The sequence below is a fragment of the Prunus avium genome, chromosome 7, assembly GCF_965620075.1.
Source record: "Prunus avium chromosome 7, drPruAviu1.hap1.1, whole genome shotgun sequence".
Classification (NCBI taxonomy): domain Eukaryota; kingdom Viridiplantae; phylum Streptophyta; class Magnoliopsida; order Rosales; family Rosaceae; genus Prunus; species Prunus avium.
The window spans coordinates 24130265-24141482 of record NC_142290.1 but is presented as its reverse complement, the minus strand read 5'-3'; the positions used below and the strand labels follow the sequence as shown (position 1 = coordinate 24141482).

General features: G+C 36.8%; 2 protein-coding genes across 2 annotated transcripts; one reads left to right on the top strand and one right to left on the bottom strand.

Moving 5' to 3' along the window:
- The first annotated feature begins 1393 nt into the window (after positions 1-1393).
- Positions 1394-2127, top strand: LOC148293194 (uncharacterized). Its single transcript, XM_088244620.1, has 3 exons — positions 1394-1411; positions 1510-1590; positions 1687-2127. The coding sequence occupies exons 1-3, from the start codon at positions 1394-1396 to the stop codon at positions 2125-2127; spliced, it is 540 nt and encodes a 179-aa protein (XP_088100746.1).
- A 954-nt stretch (positions 2128-3081) lies between these two features.
- On the bottom strand, positions 3082-4031 carry LOC148293193 (uncharacterized). Its single transcript, XM_088243947.1, has 2 exons — positions 3413-4031; positions 3082-3125 (listed from the first exon to the last, which is right to left on the bottom strand). The coding sequence occupies exons 1-2, from the start codon at positions 4029-4031 to the stop codon at positions 3082-3084; spliced, it is 663 nt and encodes a 220-aa protein (XP_088100073.1).
- Positions 4032-11218: the final 7187 nt, after the last annotated feature.

Here is an 11218-nt window from a genome sequence, read left to right as displayed (position 1 = left end):
GCCTATTGTGCGATTTAACGGTTTCATATGTTCGGACCATTGGATGAAACTCAAACTCACGTATGATGTACCTTGTATGTCTAGGATTGTATAGGATTCAACGGATTGTGGATCGGAGTCCCGGATACTCCGAAATCGCAAACCGTACGCCAACATATATGCTTTAATTAATTTTTTAATATTGTTAAAATATGCTTAGTTTATATGTTGGTAAATTTAATTTATTTTTATGTTTGTTAGCTTAGTTTATATAATGACCCTAAATTGGATTAATTTTTATGTTTTATAATTAATGAAGAATGTTTTATATTTTTGTTATATTTTATTTGTTTTATTTGTTTTATTTGTTATTAGACGTTGGCCCTATTTTAAATGAAATGAAATAAATGTTAAAAAATTAGCAAGATTGTTGTATTACAGTAACTATTTTTTTTAAACTTTGGTGCTTGTTTTTATTGCAAGATGTCAAACCTAATCAGCAGAAGTCATAAGATGGTGACGCCTTCACGTAGTTTGCCTCCCTCGACTATGACGTTACCTCCCTCTGCCCCACCACCGTTGCCCGACATGCCGGTGGGTCCTAGGGTCTCCCATGCACCGGCGTCATCAGAGTCATCAGTGGCGCAACCTATTAGCGCCAGGCGGCGTCATCGCCCTTCCAGCACCACCGACACCACTACTTCGAGCGGACCAGGTAAAGATTTCCTTCAACTACAAATGTTTCGTACCAAGATTTTACTCAAATTTGTTATTTAACATTAATTTAATATTTCTTTGTAACCAAGAAGAACACCCGGGGACCGTGTCGCCAGTTGAACACGTCGAAGGTCACTCGGGTGACCAACTCTCGTATCAACATCAGATACGACGATCGTCATCGGGCTGCCCCAACGGCGGACCAACATAGCTCATTGGCGCACGATGTTGGTTCAGTCGTTCGGACCCAATGTCCGATGAAATGGAAGTCTTGGAAAGCCATGCCTGATGAGGTGCAGATGGAGGTGCGCGGACACCTGTCGGTATGTATCCTACCTTTTAATTGTTTTCCCTGCAAATTTTATATATTTCTAATACTTAATGTATGTAATTACTTTATGGTAGATGAATTACAATTTAGAGAACGTCGACGACGAGTTGTTGATGTACATCAACAGACTCTTCACTGACAGGTACAAGCAGTGGAAGAGCCGATTATGTGGTATTTTTTTATACTAAGTTTAAAATTATTACACGTTTCTTACTAATGTTTATTTAATTTTTTTATATGTATTATTTGAATTTCAAATAATACGTTTTATTTTTTGTATAACAGAAGATGGCCAAAGCAAATAAGGGCAATAGGGAGAAGAAGACTCTTCTCCACCATTCAGGTTCCAGGCCCTTCTCCTATAGGATGGAGGCACGGCGGCGGGTAATAATAAAGTCATTTTTATTTAATTTTTAATATGTCATTAAATATTAATTTGTTTTTTTTTCGTACTAACATTTTTCTTCTCTTGTTCAATTTAGGAGGGGTCCAAATTCCCTGAGATTGACGTCTTCGGCGACGTTTATGTTCGGCCTGGGAATGAGTTGGCGGAGTCCCTTCATGTAAGTAGTCTTTAATTTTAATTATTATCTTACGCATTCAAGTTTCATAGTTATTATATGAATGTTTTAATTCATATTTTATGTTATGTTCAACAGACGACCATGATGGAGAAGAGCCAGTTGGTTCTTCAGGAGTCCACCTCCCAGCTTCCTCCCGATACGCCGCTCGAGTCCGTGGCTCCTCCACAGGATGCGGGGTTTCAGATCTTGAAGGACACCTTGGATCAGACTCTCGAGAGGCGGCCAGGGACATACTGTCAAGGGATGGGGAATGCCCGGCGGCGGGAACCTAGACCCCGTTCATCGATGCAGTCAAACAGTGTTTTGACAGCAAAGGTGGCCCAGCTTGAATCCCAGATGGCCCAGATGACTCAGATTATACAGTCCATGGCCCAGTCCGGCGTTCCCGTACCATCTTTTGTTCCCCCGTCCACCTCTGCGCATGGCCACCAAACCTCTGCCCCTGTCCATAATGTCCAGACCTCCGAGCCGCATTTGCCAGACGAGGAAGTAGATATAGCTACATTGTTTAATTAGTTTTTTACTTTCTTAATTACATTTTAAATATTTCTCTTGTATTATACATTTATATTATGTTTTAAAAAACAATTTCTCTTCATTACATTTTTTAATTGTCATTTTATTTAATTATAAAAATAAAATAAACCAAAATTATTATTTTTAAATAAATAAAATAAATAAAATAAATAAAATAAATAAAATAAATTACTAATTTTTGCGCGACGAATAACATACCCGTCGTGCATAAGCACGTTTTAGAAAATACAAAACCATAAAAATAAATTTTAAACGAATATATTTTCAGTTTGCGCGACGAAATATTTGTCCCCTTAAGAAAATGCAACAAATCACTCGTCGTCGTGCAAGTGTTTGAGCCACGATAAATTCATATTTACGCGACGAAAATAAATCTTCGCGCCACTTTGTTGCAACGACGGATTCTTCATCGCGCAAACACTTTTGCGGGACGAAAATTAGTCATCGCACTATGTTCTTGCAACGTCGGGTTGTTTGTCGCGCAAACTATTTAGCGACGGATACAACGTTCGTTGTGCAACATAGTGTGCGACGGAAAATGTGTCGTCCCTAAACTGTTTGTGCAACGAAGGGTTATGCGCGATGATATTTATTAAATCTGTCACGCAAAGTCTTTCTTGACGGTTATTGCGCGACTGATTTTGCGCGACGAAAGTTCTGTCGCGCTGTTATTGGCACGACACCTTTGTGCTTTGCGCGACCATTTTTGTTCCGTCGCGCAAACTGTAAAATGTAGTAGTGACATCACATTGAGAATGAAAATTAAATGAAATGGAATGGACTGTTTGAGATAAAACACGGATTGGACTAGTATTCAAGTGACCCAAGCGTTTATACCAAAGATCAGAAGTGGAGGACGATACAGCAGCCGCTATTCTGGGACCACGCTCATGAAGAAAATCTTCGGTGACCGGTACTAAATAGTACAAACCATCATGCTCCTTCCCCAACCCAATCATCTTCTTCGTTGTTAAATCCTGCATGATACAAAAAGTAGGGAAGAATGAGATAAGACAATGGAGATGACGGGTTAATTTACTGATGGACATTAAATTGACTCGGAAACCAGGAACACAAAGCAGGTCTTCCAATTTTAGATGAGGAGTGATCTGAATAGAACCAAGACAAGAGATATGTGCATGTGAACCATTGGGCATGTTGACTGAAGAATTAGACAAGGTAGTTTTCTTAGGAATCAATTTGGGTGAAAAAGAAATGTGGTATGTTGCACCTCTATCAATTATCCAAGAGTCATGTGATATACCTGTAGCATTTGCAAAGGCTTGAATTTTACCATCACCTCGTAAAAAGGACTTGATCTGATTAACTTCTTGAGGGGTGAATTTCAGATCATCCAACGTCTGAGTAACAGTTCCCTTTTGTGGTTCCTGGGTGGTGTTGTTGGCGCCCACACGCTTGTTCTTGTTGGGTGGCTTGACTGTCTTTCCATGTAGTTTGTGCCATGTTGGGAAACCATTAAGGTAGTAGCAGTGATCAACTGTATGGGTGTCACCACTACAGTGTGTGCAATGTAAATTCTTGTTGTCATCGTCGTGCACTTTGCGAGGCTGTTTGTTGGTACTCTTTGATGTGTTCATGGCATGAATAGAACTGATTGTGCTATTCTCAGTTATTTGTCGCTGTCTTTCTTCTTGCATGAGCATGGCATATGCCTGGCGCACCGTAGGTAAGGGAGACATCAGAAGCATCGGCGTACGAACAGCCGAATAAGTATCATTTAGGCCCATAAGAAATTGAAGCACCTGTTCTTGTTGCTCTCTGTCAGCAAGCTCCTTCATGACTCCACACTTGCACGCTGGATTACATTGGCATGATGGCATGGGAAGATATGATCCCAACTCATCCCAAAGACCTTTAAGCATGTTGTAATATGTTGAAATAGACTGCTGGTGCTATCGCATTTCAGTAATTTCTCACTTGATCTAAAAAATACGAGACACATTCCCTTGAGAAAAACGCTCTTTGAGATCTGACCAAACCTCAGCGGCGGTGTTGGCATAAATTACAGTGTTAGCCAATGAAGGGCTAATGGAATTGAGAATCCAAGATTTAATCAACTGATTGCATCTCCTCCAAAAGAGGTATTTTGCGCTGGTTGTTGGCGGTGCCTTGATTGTGCCGTCAACGAAACCGAGTTTGTTTTTGTTGGAAATTTGGCTCACATTAAGGTTGCAAGTGAAGGAGGCAGAGACCGGTCGCAAGGTTTGGGCGACCGGTCGTTTTTGGACAGAGTCGAAGTCTGAAAAATTCGCAGGAAGCGACCGGTCGCAAGGTATCCGCGACCGGTCGTTAGGTATCCAAATGGTCTCAACGACCGGTCGTAAGGTATCCGCGACCGGTCGTCCATGCGCTATGCTGATGTTTTCCTTACGTGTTTTCAACTATGTTTTCGAGGGCTATCGCTTTCCACAAGATTTCAGAGGCTTAGTGGGTCACTTCTGAGGTAAAAGAAAGTGGACTACCTGCTGGATAGTTGGGAGAGCACTCATTGCCAATTGGTTGTCTTGCTTTAAAGAATTCACTCTCCATTTTCTGGTTTAGTGGAAGGTGGCTGAAGTGGGATTTGTTTACTTACATGATCTGATCTTTAGTCAAAGTGGGAGACTAAAGGAAGGAACGTGGAAGACAAGATGGTGCCTTATCTTATGTCCATTGGTCCGTGTAAGTAATGGGATGTGAAGCAAGACATTATAAGATGAGAAAGCAAGTTGAAGTTAGGTGTGGCTATGGCTGTGGCTTAGTTCACCAAGGGGTGGCTTAGTTCACCAAGGGAGTGCTCTTTATTCCTCAAGGGATGTGGTTAATCTCAGGTGGTCAAGTAGCTGGGAGCTATTGTGTTCCAATGGAGGTTATCTCACCAAGGTGTGGTTAAGTTCATCAAGGGATGGTCTTTATTCTCCAAGGGGTGATTAAGTTCACAAAGGGTGAGGGCAATTGTAATACCATCAAGGGTGTTTTAACCATCAAGGGAGGAAGTGTTGTAGTCATGAGAGTCTAGACACCAAAGGGGGGGAAACATCAAGGGTTGTGAGAGTGTTCACAAGTGCATCAAAGTGTTGAGCAAGGGGTGTGAGAGAAAAGAGAGCTTGGGGAGAGAATAGAGTTCTAAGGGGGTTTTCTGTGTAAAACCAAAGTTGTAACTTATTCTTTCATGAAGTGAATTTCTCAAGGGGATCACCAAGAGGATGTAGGCAATTGCTGAACCTCTATAAATTCTTGTGTCACTTTGTGCTTGGTTGTTGTCTCAAGTGTGTGTGTGTGTGTGATTCATCCATCATTGTGTGTGTCACAAAGTCCATCAACAACAAGATCATTAGGGAGTGAGTGAAAGTGTTTGTCCATTTTTCACAACAGTTTTTTGCTTCCAAGTTGATCAACATCGCCCGACTCCAAGTTGCATAATTGTCACCATCTAGAAGTTGCGTGACAAGGGTCAGTCCTGTTTGATTCGCATGGTGTATGTAAAAGGGATCAGAGGCATCAATGGTCTCTGTATCTTGTGCGTTAGGCTTAATGCCTGAAGGTTTTGGTGTTTCATCGTCGCCATCCATGTCTCAGTGTTTGCGGAAGGTGTTAAAGGTGTGTGAGTCACCAGGAATGGCGCTCTGATACCATGAAAAGAAACAGAGGCTAGGCAACGTTTAATAAAGGATAAGACTCCTGTATTTTCATATATGAAAGATGAATACATTACACAGTAATATAGGGCTAGGCTAGACTATACAAGGCAAGTGCCGTAATTACAAAGAATCAAGATCCTATACAAGGTAACTAAATCGCAATAATCTGTGATATGATTTGCATATTGTCTCCACATAATCTGTGATATGATTTGCATATTTCAACAGCATATATAGAGACATCAATAGTCGCCACTTGAACAAGAGTGGCTCTTCTAGCTATATATAAGAGATTGATGTTCCAAGTAGCAAGCCTCTGGTGAACCTTATCCATCCAATTTACAGTTTGTCGTGAAGCTCGACAAAACATATCTAAGCAAGCCTTCAACACCCTACACTACTACAAAAAGGGCAAAAGGCGACCAGAAAAAGACGACGGTAGAACAAAAGACCGTCGTTGTTTTTAAAAAGACGACGGTAACAAAAAACCGTCGTGGATAAGTGACTTAAACAACTAAAAAATGGAGATACTGTTGAGAATTTTTTTATAACGACGCACACAAATAAAAAAGCGTCGTCTTATTAAAAAGCTTTTCTTCAGAGTTAAAATCTGACCAAAAAACAACGACAGCAGGTATGACAAGCGTCGTCTTTTAAAAATCAAGTGTCCTTTTTTTGGTAAAGACATGGTTGTTTTGAAAGAACTGTAGTCTATTATAAGTAAAGACGACGGTTTTTTTTATAAAAAGGGTCGTCTATTATTAAGTAAAGACGACCCTTTTTATATAAAAAGGGTCTTCTATTATGAAGTAAAGACGACCATTTTTATATGAAAATGGTCGTCTATTATTAAGTAAAGACGACCCTTTTTTTTATAAAAAGGGTCGTCTATTATATGTAAAGACGACGGTTTTTTTATAAAAGGGTTGTCTATTATTAAGTAAAGACGACAGTTTTTTTATAAAAACGGTCGTCTATTATATGTAAAGACGACGGTTTTTTTATAAAAGGGTTATCTATTATTAAGTAAAGACGACGGTGTTTTTATAAAAAGGGTCGTGTATTATGAAGTAAAGACAACCCTTTTTATATAAAAAGGGTCGTGTATTAGGAAGTAAAGACGACCCTTTTTATATGAAAATGGTCGTCTATTATTAAGTAAAGACGACCCTTTTTATATGAAAATGGTCGTCTATTATTAAGTAAAGACGACCCTTTTTTTATATAAAAAGGGTCGTCTATTATATGTAAAGACGACGGTTTTTTTATAAAAGGGTTGTCTATTATTAAGTAAAGACGACGGTTTTTTTTATAAAAACGGTCGTCTATTATATGTAAAGACGACGGTTGTTTTATAAAAAAGGTCGTCTATTATTAAGTAAAGACGACGGTGTTTTTATAAAAAGGGTCGTGTATTATGAAGTAAAGACGACCCTTTTTATATAAGAAGGGTCGTCTATTATGAAGTAAAGACGACCCTTTTTATATGAAAATGGTCGTCTATTATTAAGTAAAGACGACCCTTTTTTTATAAAAAGGGTCGTGTATTATATGTAAAGACGACGGTTTTTTTATAAAAGGGTCGTCTATTATAAGTAAAGACGACGGTTTTTTTATAAAAGGGTCGTCTATTATATGTAAAGACGATGGTTTTTTTTATAAAAAGGGTCGTCTATTATTAAGTAAAGACGACGGTTTGTTTATAAAAAGGGTCGTGTATTATGAAGTAAAGACGACCCTTTTTATATAAAAAGGGTCGTCTATTATGAAGTAAAGATGATGGTTTTTTTTTAAAAAGGGTCGTCTGTTATGAAGTAAAGATGACGGTTTTTTAAAAAACGGGTCGTCTATTATATGAAAAGATGACGGTTTGTTTTTAAAAAGGGTCGTCTATTGTGAAGTAAAGATGACGGTTTTTAAAAAACAAGATTTAACGGTTATTTCAACTCTGATTTTGATGATTTTTTACAGCTACACTCCTTGACCCTATATGAATACAATGACTGCATTCGATCGCCAATTTAAAATATTTACACTAGTGGATACCACAAAATCTTATGTTATATTTAATGAAAGTATAAATAAACTCTTAATTGTTAGTGAATATATTGTTTTGATGGCATACGCATTCTACGAAACTAGTTTCAACGATCCAACCGTCAAATTTGTTTGTTTACACTTCGAGATCATATACGCCAAAAATCGGAAAAAAATAAAATAAATCAGAGATCAAGTAACGGGACAAAACATTTCGACGGTTATAAACGAAAAATCAAGATTTAACGGTTATTTCAACTCTGATTTTGATGATTTTTTTATAGCTACACTCCTTGACCCTATATGAATACAATGACTACATTCGATCGTCAATTTAAAATATTTACACTAGTGGATACCACAAAATCTTATGTTATATTTAATGAAAGTATAAATAATCTCTTAATTGTTAGTGAATATATTGTTTTGATGGCATACGCATTCTACGAAACTAGTTTCAATGATCCAACCGTCAAACTTGTTTGTTTACACATCGAGATCATATACGCCAAAAATCGGAAAAAATAAATAAATCAGAGATCAAGTAACATGACAAAACATTTCGACGGTTATAAACGAAAAATCAAGATTTAACGGTTATTTCAACTCTGATTTTGATGATTTTTTACAGCTACACTCCTTGACCCTATATGAATACAATGACTGCATTCGATTGTCAATTTAAAATATTTACACTAGTGGATACCACCAAATCTTATGTTATATTTAATAAAAGTATAAATAAACTCTTAATTGTTAGTGAATATATTGTTTTGATGGCATACGCATTCTACAAAACTAGTTTCAACGATCCAACCGTTAAATTTGTTTGTTTACACTTCGAGATCATATACGCCAAAAATTGGAAAAAATAAACATTCAGAGATTAAGTAATAGGACAAAACTTTTCGACGGTTATAAACAAAAAATCACGATTTAACGGTTATTTCAACTCTGATTTTGATGATTTTTTACAGCTACACTCCTTGACCCTATATGAATACAATGACTGCATTCGATCTTCAATTTAAAATATTTACACTAGTGGATACCACAAAATCTTATGTTATATTTAATGAAAGTATAAATAATCTCTTAATTGTTAGTAAATATATTGTTTTGATGGCATACGCATTCTACGAAACTAGTTTCAACGATCCAACCGTCAAACTTGTTTGTTTGCACATCGAGATCATATACGCCAAAAATCGGAAAAAAAAATAAATCAGAGATCAAGTAACGTGACAAAACATTTCGACGGTTATAAACGAAAAATCAAGATTTAACGGTTATTTCAACTCTGATTTTGATGATTTTTTACAGCTACACTCCTTGACCCTATATGAATACAATGACTGCATTCGATCGTCAATTTAAAATATTTACACTAGAGGATACCACAAAATCTTATGTTATATTTAATGAAAGTATAAATAAACTCTTAATTGTTAGTGAATATATTATTTTGATGGCATACGCATTCTACGAAACTAATTTCAACGATCCAACCGTCAAACTTGTTTGTTTACACATCGAGATCATATACGCCAAAAATTGGAAAAAAAAAAAAAAATCAGAGATCAAGTAACGGGACAAAACATTTCAACGGTTATAAATGAAAAATCAAGATTTAACGGTTATTTTAACTCCGATTTTGATGATTTTTTACAGCTACACTCCTTGACCCTATATGAACACAATGACTGAATTTGATCTTCAATTTAAAATATTTACACTAGTGGATACCACAAAATCTTATGTTGTATTTAATGAAAGTATAAATAAAAAAGGGTCGTCTATTGTGAAGTAAAGATGACGGTTTTTTTAAAAAAGGGGTCGTCTATTATGAAGTAAAGATGACGCTTTTTTAAAAAAAGGGTCGTCTATTGTGAAGTAAAGATGACGGTTTTTTTAAAAAAGGGTCGTCTATTATGAAGTAAAGACGACCCTTTTTATATAAAAAGGGTCGTCAATTGTATGTAAAGACGACTCTTTTTATATGAAAATGGTCGTCTATTATGAAGTAAAGACGACCCTTTTTATATGAAAATGGTCGTCTATTATGAAGTAAAGACGACTCTTTTTATATAAAAAGGGTCGTTTATTATATGTTAAGATGACGGTTTTTTTTTTTAAAAGCGTCGTCTTTTAAAACACGCTAAAAAATGGCCGCTTAAGTGAATTCGCGCTCGACAAATTTTCAAATTTTCATCCGCCTTTGAAAACCTTATCTCTCATTAACAAGCGTCGTCTTTTAAAACACACTAAAAAAAGGCTACTTAAGTGAATTCGCGCTCGACAAATTTTTAGATTTTCCCCCGTCTTTGAAAACCTTATCTCTCCCTCCTTGAAACCCTCCTGCACTCTCTAAAACACCCTCATGAAACTCTCTACAAAATCATCAAAAAATCGATATCAATGAAGGAGTTGAGAGATTGAGGTCTTCGCAGATCCATAAGATGTAGAGGGAGGTTCTGTATTTCAGAATCAAAGCTGGTTGAAAGGTTTGATTTGAAAGATCTCGACCTTCACTTTCTTCAAAGAAGATCTCGCTCTCAGGCACTCAACTCGCTCATCAAACTCAGCGACTCGATCTAGAAAGACTTATGGAAATCGGTATATATATATATGTTTGTTCATGTATTGTGCTAATTTCGTGGGATTTAAGTGAGTTTCTCATTTGGGTTTTTTTATAAATACGCACAGCCGTCCCACAAGGCCTTCGTAATCAAGAAGACTCTGACGAAGAAGATGAGGCAAAACATACCCATCCCTCACTAGATCCGTTTGTTTTTGGATCGACAACATCATCAGGTCCAAAATACTTTTTGTTTTTGTTGTTTACTTTAATTATTTTGGAATTTCATTGTTAATTTTCTGAATCTCTGATTTTTCATTTGTTATGGTGCCACCACAAGAACAGGTACTTTGCCAATTATGCCAATTGTGTTATGCTGTCATTCTAGAGTTGCATAGATCTTTTTGCTAAGGTTAGGTTACTGCTAAACAAGTTTATGTTTAAGAGTATTGGGGTCTCTTTCGTGCAGGTCTTTCCTTTTCCGACACCAACAACTTGGAAAATGTGCAAGAAGGCAGAGCTAAGTCAACCCAAGAACAAATTGATGAAGTTAAAATCAAATTAGTAGAATTTGTGAGCTCCGTTATTTCTAATTATAGGTAGGAAGTATGTATGTAATAGAATAAAGATTGGTTGACTATGTAATAACTATTGACTCTTCAAAAAACTAAAGATAATAAAACGATGGTTTTATTGGAAAAACCGTCATCTGTATATATTATCAATGACCTCTTTTAACACCATAACGTCTTTTTATATACAATCAACAACGGTTTTACTACAAAATTGTTGTCTTAGAGTTAATAGACGACAA

Excerpts from the sequence above, each read along its gene's own strand:
- LOC148293194 (XM_088244620.1), top strand. Across the intron at positions 1,591-1,686 it reads AGTTGGCGGAGTCCCTTCAT|ACGACCATGATGGAGAAGAG; the intron begins GTAAGTAGTCTT and ends TATGTTCAACAG.
- LOC148293193 (XM_088243947.1), bottom strand. The coding sequence starts at position 4,031 with ATGCTTAAAGGTCTTTGGGATGAGTTGGGATCATATCTTCCCATGCCA. Across the intron at positions 3,126-3,412 it reads AGCCTTTGCAAATGCTACAG|GATTTAACAACGAAGAAGAT; the intron begins GTATATCACATG and ends TGTATCATGCAG.